Source organism: Alosa sapidissima, chromosome 16 (assembly GCF_018492685.1).
Source record: "Alosa sapidissima isolate fAloSap1 chromosome 16, fAloSap1.pri, whole genome shotgun sequence".
NCBI classification, from domain to species: domain Eukaryota; kingdom Metazoa; phylum Chordata; class Actinopteri; order Clupeiformes; family Clupeidae; genus Alosa; species Alosa sapidissima.
In genome coordinates, this window is record NC_055972.1 from 9,009,280 (window position 1) to 9,031,853 (window position 22,574).

The 22,574-nt window shown below is 43.6% G+C and overlaps 1 protein-coding gene across 1 annotated transcript in view; it reads right to left on the reverse strand.

The window, feature by feature from the left end:
• Positions 1 to 22,574, reverse strand: part of lrmda (leucine rich melanocyte differentiation associated) — a 195,120-nt gene that overhangs the window by 67,947 nt on the left and 104,599 nt on the right. Inside the window, exon 3 of the mRNA XM_042066373.1 lies at positions 398 to 524. Coding sequence (XP_041922307.1) covers positions 398 to 524 — 127 coding nt within the window. The remainder of the gene's footprint in view (positions 1 to 397; positions 525 to 22,574) is intronic.

Here is a 22,574-nt window from a genome sequence, read left to right on the forward strand (position 1 = left end):
CTTTAATGTAAGCTTTTTGATAATGGCTGTGGATAATCCAAATTTGCAGCGTTTTGGGAGATTGTGCTCTCTCTGAAGCACACTCCTTGTCTGCTGTACTGTGCATTTGGCAGGAATATCTCAACCACTAGAGGTCCTCGTGGCACAAAAACTACTCATCATCTCATTGGGTAGATCTGCATGGGTGTATTGTTTCCCTTCACTGCAAAAAACCCACATTGTAATAAGAAATAAATAGCCCTAGATTAAGACCTTGAACGGAATGATAATGGCATGACATCTGACACAGCACACATACTGTACCTATTCCACGGCTCTTCTTTTTCTTTTTGTGAAGGGGATGGAAGCCCGCATTAAGAAAACAAAAGGCAGCAAGGGGTCTTGCTTCAAAGGATATTTGGTTCTTATTGAGTGTGAGGGTATGGAGGTGGGGTAACCTGGGTAACTGGAGGTCATTTCCCAGAAGATTGTTGTCCACAATCAGCTCCTCCAGCTCGCTGAACGCATTCAGCCCCACCAGTGACCTGCAATGATAAGGCAACAGGAAAAATGATATGGCCCTAAATCTGGGGAAGCTATTATGTGCCGAAATAAACATTTCAGCCTCCCCCTATTCAGTAGCAGGAATAGTGTGGGGTTGGGCCCTGTCAGGCTGGGGTGAATGACAAGAATTAGTGGCACTGAGAGCCCCTGGCATGGCGCGGCATCCCTCACAGCCTGGCAGGATGAGGGATGAGGGTCACTTGTGAGTAGCCAGGATTCAAAACAAAGGGCTTCAGAAATGCGGGGTCCGCGGGATGAATCTGTCAATGTCTTGTGCCTTCAGGCACCCAGCTTTGCCTGACCCTAACCCTCCATTCCCAAGATAAATAACTCTGTCACAGCTCACCTTCACTCCCCGGACACAAATTTAACTTGTCATCCATCATTTTCTGAACGGGAAGCGTAATATGCTTACAAATGGAACAGATCTAAGTTTTTAGCTGCTTCTCTGTGAGGAATCCATGCTTATGTTTTGGAAAACTCGTAGAACTCACTCACTTTTCACTGAATGAGTTGGTTCTTTTTTATTATGTATTCCTCACCCCTCCCTCTATCTCTCTCTCCTTCGGAGAGTCTTTCATATGCACTGTCCCCTCCCCCCATGCTGACATAAACATGATTGAGGGTGGTGTTCAGTATAATGTTAGGGGCCTCCCAAAGTTCAAGCCACGGAAGGTGCACAAAGACAGGGTGTGCTTCTCCTAATCCTTACAAATGGCAGAGGCCGTCAACCTACAACACTTGTGTCACAGCTTTAATTGACATTTAAGACTGGCAAACTACATTGATTAAAAAGCAAAAGCAATCCCCTTATCATCGCTAAAAAATAGTGAAAGTAAACATTAAGTGTATATGCATGTGTAAATATATAGCTTGTTATTTAAATAAATTATTACAGAAATATGCAGGATATATAAATAAGAAAATAAGAACAGCAAAATCAAAATATATTTTCAGTTAAATATATTGATGTATAATATAAATATACAAAAGGATAAAGCAAGTCTGAGCTGCCCTGTATGCAAATGTGTCCTTGTGGGTCTGAGACACGGCCTGAGCTGAACAAACCCAGCACTGCTCTGCTTCATGTCAGTGTCAGAATGCACTCTGTCCTTGGGTTGTGTTATGTAAATATAATACACTTATCATGAGAATCTGTGTACGGCTGGCGAGGCGCTCTGGGAAGAGAACCCAAAAGCAGGATGACTCGAGGGGAAGGCATAAAGTAAGATGACAAGGCATGAAGGAAGACAAAGACTGCTGAACATGAGAGGGACATGCCTATTGAAACCACCCCACCCTACCCCAATCTCTCTCTCTCTCTCTCACACACACACACACACACACACACCACACCCCCCCACACACACACACAAACACACACACACTCTCTCTCTCTCTTAGTCTATCTGTCAGCATGTGCATTTGTCTATCAGCTGGTCACTTTGTCTCTGAAACAGCAACCTGGTGTGATATAATATAGCTGTGTTTTGCTCTGCCTAGCCTGAGTGAGTGAGTGAGTGAGTGAGTGAGTGAGTGAGTGCTGCGTTTGTTGTCGCTCCTGCACCTGTTTGGTGTGGGTACTTGAGCTGGGAGTGAGTCTGGGTTGTTATTAGCTGCCTGGTTAAAAGAGAGCTGCACAGCACAGGGGTGGGGGGTGCTTATTAATTGTTGTTTTCATGTCACCACTGCTGTGTGCACTCTGTGATTTAATCAGTTAAATTCACAGCCAGGGGAGAGAGAGCACGCTGCTGCCCGTGCAACATAAGGAATGCAGAAATAATGGCCTGCTGCCTGTTAAAAACAACAGCCCAGCGTTCATACAGTACAGCCACAGAAATACACTCATGCACTACACTTTCAAAGAGCCACTGTATAATCAGTATTGCAAAATGTTTCCTCCATCACTGCCTAAAATTAATTCAAGGACCAAATGAGCAGAAATACAGTGTGTTGAGTCTGTATGTCTGTGCATTATAGGCTTGAGGAGGTAGATCCACACACAAAGGCTGGTGCTTAGACGCACAGAGATAACCACAGGCATATGTCCACACATGGATGCACACTAGCAGACAGACACACACGCTCAGGTAGAAGCCATCCCCGACTCACACCATTTTCCCCATGGGGAATCCAAAGCAGCCTATGCATTTTCACCACTGTCTTCAGAACTCACACCACAATGACAGAATATCACAATGCGGTGAGGTCTGTCTGATCCGAGGTGAGAGAAAGAGGGGGTGAGAGAAAGAGAGAGAGAGAGAGAGAGAATCCCAGAATGGAAAGGAGGTGGGAGGGACAACATCTATAGCTACAACAAGCCACTCCAATGAACCCTCTCCTTGTTAAGATAATTATGATCAAACTCATTGTCACAGATAATATCTCAGCCTCCTTGTTTGTATGGCATAGTTCTCACTTTGTCTCGATTAGCTAACAACACACTAGCCTGGGCTTGCAAGAGGTTGTTTTGGTGAGAGTAAATCATCGTAAATAACATGATCTAAAGACAGAATTGACTAATGTAGTTTTAATCTAGCAGAATATATTTAAGTAGTAAAGGTACATCAAGTGAGGATTTTCCCACTTTTTTCAAGGAGGAAGTCCCTTACTACTTCACTTTCCAATTTTAAAGGTCACATTTTATTCTGTATTTTCAATAATATATTCAAATGGATATATTAATGCCATAGGCTCTGAGCAACAAAAACAAGGCCCTCATTAAGAGTCAAGTCTCCTTTAAAAAGAGTATGTACTGTATGTATGTATGTATGTATGTATGTATGTATGTATGTATGTAAGAAAAGTATCATGTGTAGTCTGCTGGTTATTCTTCAAAAATAAGTCCTGCCAGTGAGTTTTTAGTGGTTATTATCAAGAAATATTGGGATGGCCTATCCAATTCAATGAAACTTTCTGAATAATATATGTTACAAATCATTACACAATATCTGCCCTAACACTAGATGTACCTTAAGCCCAAGACATTTTGTTTAATTAATTTTGTTTATGTTTACCAACATAAGTGGATCCAAAAACAGAGAATATCAAAACTGTTGTTTACCCCACAACTCTTTTATTTTCTCTACGGTAAAATAGTGAACACTGATTAAACAATGCAGGTCTATCATTTGATCTTTTCAAAGCCCCAGAAATCAAAGTACATTTCTACCCTATTTCAAAGCATGCCAGTGAAATAGACCACAATGCAGGCAATCCTCAAAAGACACCCAACAAGAGGACACGAGCACTGACAATGACACAGAGACAGGCTGACAGAGATGGATGGATCGATAGACAAATACTAATGCAGACACGCTGATTGATAAACTACTGCTGACAACAGGGGGAGAAAACACTCTGCAATTATTGGTTGAAATGTCAGTCACTGGCAGCCATTACTTTACAGCAGGGCCCCCAGTCACATGGTCACTACCTCTGAGAGGTAAGAGTCCATGACACACGGGCAGGGTGTGTGTGTGTGTGTGTGTGTGTGTGTGTGTGTGTGTGTGTGTGTGTGTGTGTGTGTGTGTGTGTGTGTGTGTGTGTTTGTGTGTGTGTAGAGAGAAAGAAAGAGGCAAGAGAGAAACCAAAAACGCAAAAAGGAACCTCAGTTCAAGGGCTGCCAGGGAGGATCTCTGCTATTCATCTCTGAGTAGGTCCTTTATTTACAAAGGACATCACATGCTCTCACTTAGGCTTTGAAAGGCCCCTTCATTAGCCAGTACCATATAGAGAAAACACATCGTTTCTCACACTGAGTGGCACATTGAGAGCATTTTCAGCCACCATAGACTTCTACTGATGTGCAGGTATGCTATGTATCCTATGTGTCCTTACACTGCTTCCATTCAGGGAAGCCCATCTATTCATTACTGCCAGAGCTTTGGGTCTCTCCGGTGCCATGTCATTCAACTCCCTATCTGCTCTGGAGAGTTTTAAGAGCCTCTCCCCCTCTCTCCACTTCTCTTAATTCCTCCAGCAGTTCTTTGAATTCCCACAGTGTCGCTGACTGTCATGTTTGTGATGATCCTTTGATATTTGTCTTTTTCATATCCTCTGCACCAGTGAGCCGCCCACACGGCTCTGAGCAATGGTGGGAACAGAGGTCCCTGCAGGGCGATATGAGGACGTGCTTCTGGACCCGTGTGAAAGCGTCTCACCAGGACACCGACCCACTTCAACCCGGAGTCAAAACATGACTCCGGAGGTCCCATCCTGAAAAGAGGCAGGCCTGAGACGGACCACAAAGACCAACATTACACTCACTCAGGACCGACTGAGAAGCTCGCCTCTCATTGACACCATGCACACACTTACTTCAGTAATGCCCCAAGGACGTTTTCGAATGACAATTCTGCTGGGAGGACTTGCCCAAAACCATGTGCTCATGGGCGGAGACCGAGTAATGTTTTTAGCTCTGAGAAGCAGGAGAGACTCGAGAGTGACAGGCAAATTGACACGCTGCTTAGAGGGCAAAAGATAAACGGTTGATGAATTGGCCAATACTGGTGGAGTGATGGGCCTCATATGTGCATAATGGACTGGCTGCCTTGCTGCTCAGATAGCCTGCCAAGATAAGACACTGTAATGAATAGGAGAGGAGAGAAAGACGCAGTAAAACTGAGCTTTCCACTGGTTTTAATAAACTTAATAAAATCAGAGTATGAAGAGTGATGCTCATGTCAGAGACAGTCAGCCCATACAGAACTTCATCAGACTGATAAAGGACAATAGTGGTGGTTGATGGGTGCTGCTGGCTGATAAAACACTGCAATGTACAATCAACAGTGTACAATCTGTCATGCTATTTTTTACATACAGAATGCTTTGTAAAGACTGACAAAGAAAACTGGAATGGTAAGATCGGGTTATGCCAAAATGATGTGCACACCACTGTCACTCAACAAAGCTCAAGTCATGGTGGACAGAGAGAGTTGAGATGAGAAAGCGGCGTCTCCCTGGCTCTGAGAAGACAGCTGGGATAAGACAAATTACAGGCATATCGTAATGCCCTCCCACCTTCAACCCACACGCAATTCTGTTTTCAATCTTCAAAAAGCTGGATGGCTTTGGGGTGGCGGCGGGCAGTAAATCTCCGCCGCCGCTGCATTAGGACGGCCATTATCTGGCCCTAATCTCTCAGACCCTCCGCCGCTACAGCGCGCAATATGTCACCAACCCTCAGGTGGCAGCAATTTAAAGATCACACGTGTAGGGGGGGGGGGGGGGGGGGGGGACGGTCCCGGGATGCATGTCAATTTACATGTGTTAAAGGGCTTACAGATAAATCCTGCTGTTTAATGGGGACGAGCAAACCATCTGGCCTTTTCAACATGCAGCACAGTGATGTCTCCTTTTTCCTGAACCACCGAGATGATATAATTACAGGCAAATTATTTGTGTTTCTAGAACAATACAAAAACATAATAATGTACTATGCGTTACGCTAAGCGCTATGCTATCCTCCCTCTGGGTCCGTACTGGATGGGGAAACACTGCTTCACATACATACACAGGGCAAATGGACACACATGCCGAGGGCAGAGCAGCTGTAACAGTGGTGTGGGCTGGACAAATGAGCTCCAGAGAGCAGTGGAGTGGATGATGATCATAAAACAGTTCAAGGCTGGCGCTTGGTGGTTAGGGTGGAGTGAACCGGTGGTGGAGTGTGTGTGAGTGTGTGTGTGAGTGTGTGTGTTTGGTGGGGGGGGGGGGGGTTGGGTTAGCCATGAGTGGTACTGAGGCTTGAGTCCTGAAATGGAGGCAAGGAGGGTTTGGGGGGGGGGGGGGCTGAATTATAGACTGCCTCTCAAGATTCACAGCTCTTGGTGGTAGGAGGTTAATATTCTCACATGTCATTAGGTCTGCTGGCTGCGCTGATGGCTCATTGAATCAGGCAGCAAATTATTTCCTCATGCTGCAGAGGACAGCACACTTCAAAGGGAGAGGGGGGCTGAGGTCAGGACGGCTCTCCGTTTTGATTAATGACTGGGGATCAGCTGAGGTTGCCCATAAGGTAGGAATGTGACGGAGGCTTTTGACAGGCCTGACTTTTTAAGCAGGATTTGACCCCGGACCTAGCAAACTTTGTTTCCAACCACTGCCTCCGACTGACCTGATGGGCCCTGTCAGGGAAGTAGTGGCCCTTGAGGGCTGTGTGCGTGCACGGGGTGCAGGAGCTGTCGGAGCCGCTTGACGTTTGCCTTCCCCGATAGGAAGGGCCACTTCTGCCCATGCGGGGACGGCGAGCTCCAGCAGGACACGCACTCTGTAGCAGCTGCTCTCCCACCTCTCAGCGCGGCTCAGCCACGGCCTAATTACAGAGCTCATCATGGCCCTGCTTGGCTGAGAGATGGCCCTCCTCTAGCACGCTGATAAAGCGCCTGGGTCACAGTCGTGCCACGACAGCATAAATCTGTTACTGTGTACACGTCATAAAACACCAAGTGCCTTGATGGGGTTGGAGACATGTAGTTTGCATATGAAGCATATTTATAGCAGTGAGAACGTGAACACTCCGTGTGAGACTCCACACATGAGCAGGCCTAAGCACATGATCATATATATCTGGGACAGTAAATGTTCCCTTGTGGACTGCAAATCTGGAAAAGGATTATCATCCTCCAGTGAATGAATCACTAATATTAGCTCATAGTTGCTGTTACCCTTGATAATTAGTCCCAGCCCCGATATAACCAAAAGTAATCAAGACTCTGACTGACTCACTTGGCATGAGGTGCTGTGAGTCTTTTGCTGCAGAATCTTGAGAAAACAACTTAGCTCCCTGATGCCGGAGCCGCACTGTTTACAATGGCACAACAGCTGAGGTGAATTTACACCATGCACAAAAACACACCAGTTCTCCAGAGTAAGCATGGGAAATCATGAGGTTATCTTAAATCACCCTTCAGATCACTGAAGATAATATACCGAATTTACACCAAGACTTATTTTTCATTAGTCCCAATAAGTTTAAACACCATGAAAAATGTTGCTATCTTATGGCATAAAAAATAATGTGAACGAGAGCTTTGGTAAAGGATATGTGAGCAATCTGTTTTTATAAACCGATAAAGCCTCTCAGCAGTGTAAACACTACCATGCTCCTCCAAGCATTCTGCTACTGCAAAATTGAGGGAGCAAAACTGTCAAGTAGTGTCCATGTTTGCTCGCGCATCTATCTAACAGCAAATAATCACAGTGGGGCTGTCATTGCATGGCAAATGATCAATGACACTTGATGGATGACCCTGCCTCTACTCTGCTCAGAGGCCAGAGCTGGTTTCATCTCCACTGGAGAAAAAAAATAAAAAATTCTCAGGAAAATCCAGGCACTCTGCCTCATGGCGCAATGCACCTCTTATAAACCCAGGCAGGCAGACAAAAGAAAAGGGGAAACAACTGTTTAATTTGAGATTATTAAACCAACACATGAATGCAGCCAAAGCCTTCTCAACCAAAGACCAACCAAACCAAAGAAATGGTAATTTTTTGCTCTGGCACGGGAGGAAAATTGAATCGTCTGATTATTTAATCGGAAGTGGACCCCGGGCGTGAGTGATGGAGGGAGGATTAGGGCCTACCACCTGGGCGGCCACTCTCCTGGGCCCCATCACAAGCTCCTTAGTAGTTTTTACTACGCAGATTAAAATGCGAGAGCAGCAATCTTTGATCTCTCACTCGCTGACACAAATCCTTTCAAGCCCCAACATTTTTCTGGTAGGTAATTAGTGCTAATTAAGGGATTTCAGGCAGCCCGGGTGTTGCTCCTCTCACACTTTAACTTCTTCTCTTCTGGATGGGGCTGGGATCTGGCTCTAGGATTCTGATCTACCCAAGCACCAAATATTTATGAAAATAAAAAGGCTTCAAATACAAACTTATTGATCCAAGCTGTATCAAAACACCACACTCATTAATGCAAAAAAGGGGATACAGTGATATCAGAAAAGCAATTTGCTTTCAGTGTCATGCCATGAAACAAGTAAATATGCCCCTAATTACACATACAGTGGTTTGATTTAATAATGGTGCACTTAAAATTGGCACTGCTTTTAAAACCACTTAAAAATACACACAGCACATCAACCCAGCTCTTTTGTCATGCCGTTATTATAACATAATTAGCTGTCTTAACAGCATATCATTACAGGGCCACGCAAATGTCAGGTGCTGACACATCTCACCAATGACATGGAAAAAGCAATATCATCACACAATGCTCCCAAAATGATAATCACATAATCATATCAAAAGCAGTTATACATGTGATAATTAAACACATATTCCAACCAATTAATCCTGCTATACATCTCCTGCCGTCTGCAAGCCCTGCCGTCTCAGACAAGCCATGGCTAATGGAATGGAAGAGCTGTTTCCATCCAGTATATACACTTTATGGCGAAGGAGAAGTGTGAAGTCGCTGGTCAACAACTAGGAGAAATGTCGACATTAAGGAAGACTACAAGTAGACTACAGCAATTAGTGCAATTATAGAAGATTTTCTAACTTCATTATGCTCACATGTAAGACCCTACTCATATGGGTTGAACTAGTCAAACACAGCTACCTCAAAAACAATGGGGGAAATGGGGAATGGTCAATTATGTATACTACAATGTTTTTAAAATGGCCATTATTCATTTTGATGCACTCAATAGTTTACAAAAGATATTATACAGCATAATCCATGTTCAATGAGTTAACGTCACTTTGCAACACAAAACAGATAACATGAGACACTTGAATCTGAACACTGCCTCTTTTGTACTATTTTTTGTAACATTTGAACATTTGTACTATCCAATATGTGGTAGTTGATTCCTACCCTGGCTACGTTTAATATTATTAACATCATCTGCAAACAAATATAGAAGCAGACAGTTAATTAAATACTGGTTAGTAAACATAGTTTTCATTATATGTTTTTGCACTAAATTATGAGCTATAAAATAAATTTGAGAAAGCAATGGAAACATATTTGACAATGGAGCTAGCTGACAATGAATAAAGATATAAGGCCCTATCTTGGCGATCAGAAACGGATGGTCAGAGGCGGAAAGTTTATAGACATTAAAGGCGTGGATAGTCCACATTCACTTATTTAATGGCGTGATTTTGTGATCAAACGCTGGGCACAAAAGGGTTGTTATTATGTCTCTTAATCCGTCACATCCTTTAAACCAATGAGAATGACATCTCTCCTTCCCTTTTACAGCAAGCAGCGCAACTTCAAACAGCGCATCTGTATTTTGATAGTCAGCGGCGCATTTGAAGGACTCTGCTTGCACGCGAGGCCGTATGGGACAGGTATTCCACTAACCTTGCTTTACTAAAAACCTGTTTGTGACTAGCAGAGTATAGCCTACACGCATCTGCATCGTGGTCTCATAGTCAACGACAAAACAGTTATACACAGTTAATTACTTTCACTATTGACTGACAATGGGTTACCATCAAAAACATAGCCTGAACACTTACCCCAATAATGTTCGAATGACAAAGCATGAAAAATCCTTAGGACATTTATCCTGCAGAGGTGTTGCTGCTTACATCTCGTGACGATGCGTTTTCAGCTGTGCTTTATATGCGCCTTTCGCTATAGACCAGTTTTTTTTGGGTTAGTGGAGGGTGTAAGATAGCGGATGTAAGATAGCGACTTTTGGATCATGCGCCAGACCACACCATATGTTGTTAATTGCCATACCCCTGGGTTTAATAAAAGTGGAGCACATGGTGAAAAATTATCACATTGTAAGATAAGCATAAGCCTTGTGTCAAGCTTTGCGCCACCTTGCGCCGGGTGCACAATAGGGCCCCAAGTCTGGATTGACTTGGCCGAGAGTATTCAGCAGACATCAGCAGGTTCTGTCCTGAGACTGGCCTAAATGAATCACTTCATGTTTTCCCAGTGACCATAGCCGTTTCCTGCACCAATGGGGCTCTAATGAGTTTAGACCCATGCACACTACCAATGCAACGTTTGTGCTTTGGACAAGTGCTGCTCACAGGGTATGGCAGGTAATGGAGCTATTGCAATGGTAGCCAGCTGTACGTAGCTGTGCAGTATGTGCGTTGTGTTAACTCCTCTCCCAGCGCCTTAAGAGATGTGCTAGTGAGAGAGCTAGCAGCCTGGGCTTGTAGCGTAATTGCTAGCACACTTGACTCCCGATCCAAGGTGCTGCAGTTTGCGGGTTCAAGTCCAGGTGAGTGCAGGACTGAGCCGTGCAGTTCAACACAACACAGGTTACATTGTTACAGGTTACAAGTTACATTACCTCCCGGTAAAGAGGAACTGTGGCTGTTTTTAACTTAAGAGTCCTGTTGCTCGAGGTCACCAAATATTGTAGGTAGCAACCTAACTCGAGTTATGCTGTTAGTGACCTAGCAGACCAGAGTAAATTGTCATTGTGTCAAAGGTTGCAAGTAGGCCTACTCACAAGAAGTTTCATGTAACCAAGGAATCAAACAGCACATCATTTTTGAATATACACCTGGGTCATTTCATGAAACGGGTGCCTTATAAAATCTTCAACATTTTCATAAAAATGTCATTAATATTCATTTCATGATAAAAAGGCTCTAGTTATCCAATAACGGTCAAGTTATTGACTTAATATACATGCCTTTGATTGCTTAGCAATGATAATGTTAAAACTGTAATGAAAAACAGTTATCCCTGTCTAATTTGCGTGACAGGGTAATCGGATTAAGTTAACTTTATAAAAAATTGTCTTTGTGATTTCATGTCAAGTAACAGTATGCTATTTACAGACAAAACAAGGTAATGTGATGGGGTGGTAAGTCAAACCAAGGGACGCAAAAAAAATCATAAAATATTTACCAAAAACATGATTTTATTCTGAATAAATATGTCATCTAGAAAATATATTTAATTCTGAAAATAACAAAAGTTTGATAAGAATATAACATTTACGTGGTGATATTTTGGATGAAAATGTCATGTCGGTCAACCCATGGACATGCAATTGTTAAAAATAATGTGATACTCTTCAAGAACAGTATTTTCTTATACATCATGTTAAGAAGAACCCCTGAATTATTAGCTTTAGGCTTTAGAAACACACTTTGGCTAGTTTGTGCCTTATGCATCTCATCAAATGGTGTCGACCTAAATGGCCCGTTTCATAAACCTAGAACTTTGATCTGTTAGTGGCACTAGAACGCTCAAGATATAGACAAACATGAAACAGAATTGTGCCTAATTTCCCAACCATACTGTTCTACGGACTGTCACGGACAAGAGAAAATGTAGAATAATAACAACATGTAGAAACACAATGGATGCTGCTTGGTCACCAACTTTCATGATTTTATAATAAACCCATACTGGTGAGATTATTAGGTTTAAAAAGTGCAGATTTTCATTACATTGGTGGGCATTACATATGCCAACCTTAGTGACACACCTACCCCAGCTAAGCCTGTGAATGTGTACCTATATGGTTATATAAAAAAGCTGGCTAATCTGTGTACTGTAAACCATCGCCATAGACATATTCTCTCAGGGCTCTCTCTCTCTCTCTCTCTCTCTCCTACAGACATGCACCCCCCCCTCCCCCCACCACCACCGCTCCATTACCATGGTAAAGCAGGCCTCATTAGAGGAGGCAAGTCTAGTCAGATCTCTGTAATTCTATAGAGGTGAACTGCTGTCAACATCATTAAGCATCATTTCCCCAACTCCCCTCTCTTACTTATGAAGTGTTCTTTATTGCGTAATGATCCAAATCTCTTACAAAATCACCCTCTTCAAAGGCCCTGTGGGACGCACCACCCATGCAGTCAGCCGGCATGTCAGAGGCAAAGATCAAATGGAGCTCATAATTACAGACAGTGCTGTGGCTTTTTAACAAGACTGTTGTTTACCCTCGCTAGCAGGTGACAGTTAAGTTAGCGGTGCAGAAACTTGGAGCAGAAACTTGGAGCACAAGAAATACATGGGGGGAAAAAGAGAAGACGCCATACTGTGTCTCTTTTACAGTTAACCTGAGCAGACTTTTAATGGATATCTACGAATAAGCCAAAATATGAAAAGACATGACTGGATCATTTTAAAGTACACAAATGGCCAATTTATAAAGCATTTATATTAACTAGCTAAACAGATAATTGCTTTTTTTAGATATCCCCTCCGTTGAAATGATTGGGCTCTCGGTGCAGACTCCCCACTAATGCTATTTAGATTGCAGCGAGATTCCTGAGCCAATTAGCTGGACAAAGGGGCTAGTCCAAGATCGTCACACTAAGCGATGTCCCCTCCATCTTGTGCTGAGGTGGGGGTGGGAAGACCCCCTTTTGTGTGGGTGCCATTATGTGTCATGTGTGTGTATAGCCTCCTGCCTGGCAGGGACATTGAGAGCAGGCAGCGGGGGATGCGGCGTCTCCGCGCCCAAAGAGCTACAGTACATTTTCAAACAATTTATCCAAACAAAAGGGGCCGCTACGCGCGGGGGACAGGAAAGACACAGAAAAGCAGATGAATAAGCAACATCAATTACCGGGGGGTGTTGACCTGCAGGGCCCCCACACCACGGCCCACATTTCACAGCCAATGGTGGCAGATTGGAGCTGACATGCTTAGAGTGAGAACACTGGCCCTCACAAGGTTGCCCCCTCTCTGTATTTGGAGAGAGTCAGCAGGAGAAAGGGAGAACGACAGAGGTAGAGTGAAGTGGAGAGAGGGAGGCCGAGCTTGGGTGATGGGGGGGGGGGGGGGGGGGGGTTTGAGGGGCCTATGAATGAAAAATCACGCATAATAGGTCCTGGTTTATTTTAAAGTGAGACAAAATGGCTCAATTTGAGCACTTAGCCTGTCGAAAATTGGCTGCCCTGAGCATCAAGAAGAACATGCGAGGGGACAAGCGCATCAGCCCTCTGATAAGTAGACTATAAGGGCGAACAAAGCTGGATGTCCAACAGGCTTAAGGCTGAACTTGAGCGGGGGATTGGGACCTCTCAAAGACTTGTTTCAGCATGGGCCTGCTCTTGAGTAAGCTTCCACGGCTTCCCCCAACCCCTTTCACTTGGTCAAAGAGCCCTCCTCCATTTTGTGTACAGACAATAGGAAAATAAACATGCAGGTTCATATTTGTTCAACTCTTTATGTCCCCATTGATGGAGTGGAGCACAGAAAAGGGTAAATACTGTGAAAAACAGGATGTTTACCCAAAGGCCCGGGACCCTGTGACACTGTACTTCTGTATGGGTGTAAGGTTGTGTTACCCTGAATTAAACAGATTTATTGATTCAAGTAAAAGGATCAGAGAGTGTCCTGACAATAGATCAAAGTGTTTCTGAATTGAAAACATTCAGTACATAATGCCAGTCTGGAATCACAGTTGTGTGCTTTGGAAATGTGTGCCTACTTGTATGTATTGATAACGATAAATGTTCCTCAAGGCTATGAACAATATATCATACTACTGTCATGTCATTCAAAAACATGCTGTCTTAAGGTGAAAGCAAACCAGAAGATACAGGACCTTAGATATGGTAGGTCTACAAAGACAAGGCCTACTATAATCGAACAAAATAAGCAGAGGAATCTCTCCAGGAATGCACACAAGATGGCAAAATAGCATCTGAAATATATCCCGGATATGGCAATCTTGGACATTAATCCCAGGGGTGTGGTCAGTAGAGTCCATATGTTGGTCAATGCATGGACAACCAGGGGATAAACAAAACAGAACATTATGCTATTTGCATGTTTTAAAAAAGCATAGGATTTTATAGATTGATTTACTGATTGAAAACTGAATTAATCAGTTTTGACTATATAACCTAGGGATACTGAAGCCAACATTTAATATCTCCAGGAACTTTTCCTCATGACAGAGGCCGCTGACTGACAGTAAGTGGACCGCATTTCAAGAGATGGTCTGGAGAAGTGGTCACCAAAGCCATTCCACTGTAATGTGTTTTATATTTCGATGATACAGTACAACTGTGGAAAGAACATGAGCTATATGCAGCTCATACAATTAGGCATCTTTCTTGAGCTGAACTATCCAATTAGGCTGCTGTGGCCACTGGCTGTTAGCGAAGTAGCAAGGCAGAAACATCTTTAAAAGAGAAGAGATTACCTTAAAAGCTGTCATGGGCCTAGAATGTTCTGTGAAAAAGAGCGGGATCATAATGCATTTAACCACAATGAGAATTAGGCACTAATGCACTCCACTCTCAGATGAGATGAGAGTACCCTCCTCAAACAATGGGAGTCTGGGCACATGCAAAGGTATCAGCACAATTCAAACAGAATGATAATGGTGCAAGCGCCTCTTTTGTAAATTAAAATACAGTCAAGGTGTAGATGTGAATCATTTTATCTCTCTGACACACACATTATGACGAGGAGTTTCAAAGAGACGGTAGAACCTTTAAGGTCAATTACAGTGTCTGGGCTGTCACTTCCCCCCTGAATTATATACAGTACCTTTGAAGTGCATTTTTAAAGAAATATATGAAAAGGATAAAGAAAAGAGTCTACAAACATGAACAGTACTGTTTAGCACAAGGGCCAAAGTCAGAACACTGAAGGCCAAGTCTGAACAAAATGGCAAACTCAGATTGTATGTGCGGTGCAACATGAAACGATGTGTAGCAAAATATTCATTACAAATACTCACTACAATACCAAATATCAACTACTGTTCCAGCTGTACTAGTAACGTGAACTGCACTTCACTTCAGTCCAATATAAATATATCAATGCTATTGCTAAATACATCAATTAAACACTTCTCTAGAGTGCATGGCTGATGTGAGACGGACACATTTACCAAGTAAATGTTACTGAAAAGTCATGCTCTGGAAAACTTGACTAAACTAAACATCCAATAAAGCAAACTTGCAATGGTATTTAATACATCACATTATTATATCAAGAGTGAAAAAAACTTTGAGGGATAACATGGTAAAAATATTTCCATAGCCTGCTGAGATACGTATATGGCCAAAGCTGTCCCTTGGAATGCCTGATTTTTCTCTGCTACCACGCTTATCAGAGCACAAGCCCTGATTAAAGAAAAACACACAGATTCAAGCCCAAGCTTATTTAAGAATCTGCCCCAAAAATGGATGCTGGGGGGGATAGTAGGGGCGAGGGGTAAAATCTGAAGTGACACAAGACAAGAAATCTATTTCCCTCCACCAACCACCACCCTTGCCGCCTATCTCAGCATATCCTTGAAAATGTAAATGCTCTCTTGCTGCCTCAGTTCGAGCCATGAAACACTAACCTTGAAATGCTGAGTGACAGAGGGAATTATGGGTTATTGTGCTGTCAAAATGCAAGACAGCTGCATGATGAGATACTGTGTTATTTAGACAATCAAAAACTTAAGAGGCAATATGACATCCACCCCCTCCGCCTCCCCCATACACACACCCTTTCAGCTTACCCCATCTCTGACACGGAGGGGGATCATTTCCAAGAGGCAGAGCAAGACACACAGAGTGAGAAAGAAAGCGACAGAAAGACAGTAACACCAATAAATGGGACTTCTCCATGTTTTGGTGCACAATAATTGCATTCATTAAATGCTGTATTCGAAAAAGGCTCTCCACTGAAACACTATATATAAAAAATTACTAATTTAACTTGGAAAATTACGCCATCAAATATAACCGAATGAAACAACAGTACAAGGCCATTTATTTTGCATGCAGTCATAATTTCTACATGAGGACCATTTCCTACTTAAATAGCTGATAATTTCACAGGCAGTGTAGTAAAAGTTAAGGTGCTAATGCAGGGGTAGATGGTCAAACTGACAGAACAAGCCATTTAAATATGAACGAGTTGCTAGTTAATTGGTGGTGTTTGTAGTAAGTGGGAGGTTTTGATTCCTATGCCTGTACATTTGACCCACAGTCTACAACACAAGACAATAAAAAAACTTTATTATTTGTTATGTCCCATCTAAACGCCAGTGACACATCATTAACATTATTTACTGAAACGCATTCTAATCCAACATTCACACTCATCACTAAGTGGGAACTAAGAACACTTTGTTTATTTGTATCAGCAGTTGTAGTAGTAGTAGTTGTACTGTATGTTGTATTAAAAGATGCAAATGCTATGCATGGATCCGCAATTATTTGTTCTCATCCTGCTGGCATGGCACAACACTCCACATAGCATGCCAATGGTTTTAATTGCATTCAATCTAATTAGTATGAATGGACTACAATGTATTTAATCTAACTTTTCCTAAATAAAAGTGATTCCACTTAAACTAAATGTGCCATGAAATGATAACGTTGCTGTAATGATTTGAATGTGTGCTAGCTAGCTGGCTAAAATGCTCAAAATGGCAACACATGAATAAGGCCCAACATATCATGAACTTATCTGTTGTTCGTGAGTCCTCTGTAAACTCTACAGACACCTCACCTTCCATATACTCACACACCCAGAGTAATACGGTCTACAGACCAGGGACCTCACACACAGACAGAGTGGGTTTTTCACGGCATGAAAATATGCTTCCTTGGGAATGTTTAATTTACAACAGGTGCTGATGGACATTGCACATGGCTGCCGTTTCATGCAGCCAGTTTCCACAGGACAGGGGGAAGTTTCTGATGGACTTGCTGAGAGACTGTCGACAGCTTTGCTCGAGCACTAAAACATCAGCCTAGAGCTGCATAGACCAACACCATTCAATCCTTGTCAATATCTGGAATCAAAACAGTGGACTATTGGCAAACACAGTGTATTTTAAACACTGTGTCCGCAATTGAGCTGAATCAGTTTTGATGTCATGGGTATCATTTGTCTTCAGTGGAAGTTATAAGTCTCAAATCCTAGCTGGTCTGGCAGAATACATAAACAAAGGCTATAATAGTCTAAAAGCCTGGAACGCTTCCCATTACCAGGTTTGACTTCCTATAAACATTCAGGTAAGCTAAAATCACATTTCCGATGCTAGCTTTTTGCTAAGTGTACCAAGCGTTGCTCCTTTCTGTAATGCTGATTATGCTGGCCTCTATGGTTATATATGATTATCGCCATACGATTAGCATATTTTCTGTTGAGTGTGACATGCATAAAAGCTAACAGTGAACTGTGATTAACTTTTTAAATTTCAAGGTGAAGTGCATTGTTCCAGAGGTCCTCTCTAGTATGAATACTAGAAAACAGACATCTGGGGGGGGGGGGGGGGGAAATGCTAGCAAGCCATGGTAAGGAAGATGCATAAAAGTCTCCATGCAGTCTACCTCCTGCTCCCTCTCTCCCTCTCTCTCCCTCTCCCTCCTCTTCCCCTTTCTTTTTCCTCCCAGCATTCTGCGGCTCTGTGTCCTGACCTTGCTGCTTCCATGCCCCATCCATCTTGGGCTGCTTAGCCATTTCGCTGGCTTCATACGGCGCAGATTAACACAATTCATCACCACAATCATCCTCGATTCATCACCCTTTCCAATGAATGTTTTGACATCCAGTTAATTTTCTGCTGATGATTTATCAAATTATAATTACCATGCTCTGAAGGGCTCATTTATTATGTTGATACATGATAATGATGCCAAAGTGGATTGAATTTTAAGTAAGTTCTTTGCGATTATAACATATGCGTTATTGTGAGTAATGTTATGCAATTTCGTTCTTTACAGCCCGGAAACTCCTGGGACTTTCCAAACGTTATAATAATCAGAGCAAAAAAAAGTATGGTTGTTAATTCAATTTTTTCTCCTTTTTTTTTTTACTGCACAAATTGTTTGGCTGGGGAGCAGAGAGCATGAAAAAAGTTCAATTAAATTCAAAGCTCTCATCTAAGATGCTCAGTAATTAAAGAGCTCACTAATTCAATCAAGGTCGGCGACTACAGCCAGAGTGAGTTAGGCTGTTTCTTAATAGGTTAGAGGTTATTTCGCACATAGTGCCCACATGGGCACTTCATTAGCCCGCTGCTTTACAATTCACTCCGCTTTGCCTCTCATTATTATCCAGCCTTATTAAAATCCAATGGCTGGCTATCTGTTTCTATTACACAAGAGTACACTGCCTTAATGTGTTGGGTTCATTTCCAAGGGTTTGTGGCTGACCTGGGAGCACATGTGGGGGTTTATGGGGATTAAGCAGACACATTCAGAGATGTTTTTTCTCCACAGGAATCTAAAGCAGGAACCATGCAGGAGCCATTTCAGGAGCACTGTAATCAGCTGTGATTCCTCAGGTGCACACACACACAGACACACACACACACACACACACAAACAGAGATTTGCAGACACTCACAGGTGTACTGCTGTTTTGAACTTCATATGTAATAAAGAATGCGGCACTCATAAAATCCACTACACAGCAGTACACTAAACAGGGATATCTATGCAAAATTGCTATTAATAAAAGTATTATTGTGTAAAAACGTATTAACATATATTTTTATTTTTGCCATTTACTGCTTGCAGCTTTTCAATGACGATCCAAAGCAGCTGCTTAGTGCAGGTAAAGCCCGTCCCGTGCCCTGGCAGTGGACGCTGTGAGCAGATAGAGGGGGGATGTGAGCTGGTGTGAAAGGTTAGCGAATGCAGAAGAATTCTCCTGGCGGTGAACACATTGTTTACAGCTATCTGTTTTTTCGGCCTCTGTGCCCTTGGGCTGAGGCCTATAAACACCAGTATCCCCACGCCCTCGCTGCAGCACAGCTTGTAATTGTGAGTCCCTCTTGGATGTCCCAAAAGTGAAAGATGTGTCTGGTAAGTGAGAGAGGTCAAACATGAGCACGGGTATTTATTACATGCACTGGTACCAGATGGAGGCAGCCCATCCATCAAGCAGAGCTGTCACCTCGGTCACAAACGTTTCCCATAAAGAGGCTCCTCTCTCTCTCTCTTCCTCTCTCTTCCTCACCCACTCACCCTCTCTCTCTCTCTCTGTCTCTCCCTCCCTCACTCACTCACCCTCCCCTCTCTCTCTCTCCCTCACTCTCCCTCTCACCCTTTCATCCTCTCTCTCTCTCTCTCTCTGGCCCGGGCGGTCCACCAGGATACTGCACATGTTTACAGGAAAATCACCCCCTCCCCTCCAGAAGCAACAACAGGCCCTTTGTTTAATCATCTGTACCTCAGTAGCCCTGCTCTCACGAGGGTCTATTTTTAAACTTTACTTTTATCAGTAGTTTGGCGGCAGCTCGGGGAGATATTAAAGGCCGAGGCAGGAGTGGGGGAGAGAAGGGCGTTTCTGACACTTGCTCCCTCATTCATCAGCGCCTCTCGCAGGCCCGTCGGTGACAATGAAAAGATTTCACAATACTGCGCGGCAGAAACTCATTCCCCCTCTCATCCATCATGCTCAACCCGCTAGCCGTTCCACTGACCTAATCTGTAATGCCTCACCGCACGCTGGAGACTTCTTAAAGGCACCCTTCATTAATGGCACGAACCCAGACATGAGGGCCGCTGGCAAAGCACGGGGACAGCTCACTGTCGGGGGGAGAATACAAAAAGCCCCCTCCCTCCCTCCCCGACCCCCCCCTCACCTCACCTCAAGGATCAAGGACTGCACGGGGTTTTTATCCCCGAGCCCAAATATTCACACCGCACTCAAATTCCTCCTGGCGAGAAAAGCGGAACCAGTAAGGCCAGGAGGAGATGAAAAATATGGCCATTCAGCCTGAGAGAGCGACCTGGGAGAGAAGTGTAAATATTTTCCTCAGCCTGTATTAAGATTCATATGACTGATTACTTAACCACAGAGGGTGTTTTAGTGCCCTTACTGTCTTTTTCAAATGATACCAATAAAAACCAATATTAGCGATTTAAAATTCCCAAAAGAACAATAATTACAGGTAAATAGACATGCAATGAGAATACTAAACCCATTACAAAAACAAACCCGATAAATATTGAACTTTTGCAACTTCACACCAAAAACTTTTGTTCAAACAAACATCACAGCATCCATTTTATTCTATCTATCTTCAAACAAGCTCTAGTAAGGTTAAAGGTGAGAGGTTGGAAAGTTTCTTTGGGCTTCTGGGCTTCTCTCTTTCTCTCTGCTTCTCTCACATGCTCTCTCATCCCTCCCTCCTTCCCTCCCTCTGTCTCTCTGTTCACAGCTGAGTCTGGCCCGTGGTGGGGCCAGTGAGTGTTAGTTAACACACAGGAGGACAGAGAGGGGGATACTCTTTGACCCAGAACCAGCTATTATAGAACTGTATTCCCCAAACCCCTGCACTGGGTCTGCTGCCAGGCCGCCCCCCTCTCTAACTGTCCAGTCTCTGCGTCTGCTCCAGCTGCCTAATGTGACCTGTCTGTGTCGGCTAGCACCACAGGCTAACATCACACCACTTTGTTCTACTTTTCTACACAGGGCTTAAATATACAGTATACACATGTATATAAATATATATATGTATATCTATTTTATTTGTGTGATATTTACTACAGGAGATGGTGCATACCACTTTTCTTTCACTGATCTAATGCCAAAATTTACAAAAAGCATAGCCTAATATTAATAAAATCAAATCAAATCAAAATGACCATTATAACAACTGAGGTCAAGAGGTGAATAAAGAAAGTTCTTCTAGACAATACTTGGCCTCCCTCATTAGCGCACTGAGCATGTCTCCTCACTCTCTCCTCCAGTTTCAAACAGCTATTGATTATTGCATCATACAGCACACTGGCTGAAGACCCAGAAGGTTACAGGGGTCTGGGTAAACAGCCACTGGACATCAGGAAATGGAAGACGATGTCACTCAGGAGGTAAAGGTTACACTCAGCTTTCCTATCCCTCTTGGAGCCAACCTCACTTTGTTCCGCTAGCTTGCCACGGGCGCCAGTTCCTTGGCATCAGATGATCATTTGTTGCTGCACTGCTAGTGGGCAGTGCAAGGGCCTATCAGCCTGCCAGAGTCCACGCCACCCACTCTCCACTGTCCGCCCCCACACACCCACCAGCAGCCCAGGCACCGACCACCCCACCCCAGGCGGGGGCACTCAGCAGCAGGTCTCACAGAGGCTCCGCACCGGCACTGGAGCTACTGATTGACCACTTTTCCCTACCTGATGACAAAGAACATGTTACCTCTGAAGAAGAGTGATTTTAACACACTACATGATGGGGGCTGTCAATCAAAGTTAATTTCCTTCCATGAAATATGCAGACGACCTGACAGCCTTTTCAGACACCCCGGCAATTTGAATGGGGAAGATTTTTATAGCGCTGCATCAGGCTGTTCAGGGCCCTCGAGTGATTTTTGACAATTTAACTGGTTCTGCTGACATATTAAATGGCCGCACTGACAACTTAACTGCGCTGCCAATCAATATTTTCTATTACTGTCATTGTCAGTGAGAAGATAAAGATATGATGCAGGGTCAAATAACTGAGCGCATTACCAACCGTTCTTCTCAAAACAAACCCTTGAGAGAAGAACAGAGCCAGCCTTTATATGAGGTTAAAGATCATTCACTGTTCGGAAAACAATCAATTATATCTTAGATAGAACGGAATGTGAGCGAAACAACAATAGTAAATGTACACAATGTCCACACAGGCAGGGAAATGCAACAAGGTGGTACTTATGAGGTTGTGAACTGGGCTCTTTAAGCCTTTCCTGTAGAACACCCTTTTAGGATCCACTAAAATGAAGGGAGGAGAAGACAATTAGCCAAGGGCTTAACCTGTCAATCACAGAGCTTCAGCCCATCACGGCGCAGCTCTGTTCCGCCTCCTCTTTTAACTCCCCCCTGTGACATGTTGTTGACAGTTCAGATGGCTGATTGACAGCAGACCTGATCCTGGCATTCAGTCCAACTGGAGCGTTTGAGACGTCCACATGATGGACAGGGATAACGTGGGGCATCATTTTGTGTGTGTGTGTCTGTGGGAGGGGGGGGGGGGGGGGGGGGGGGGGCATTTGTGAACCGTTTTTGTGCTTAATGCTTAATGAATTTAGCAGGTGACCGTGTTTAGACCGGGTCCTCACCCCAGCCCTGCCCACTGCTGTCTCCAAACAGACAGTCCCTCTTAAGTGCCGTCCTCCCTC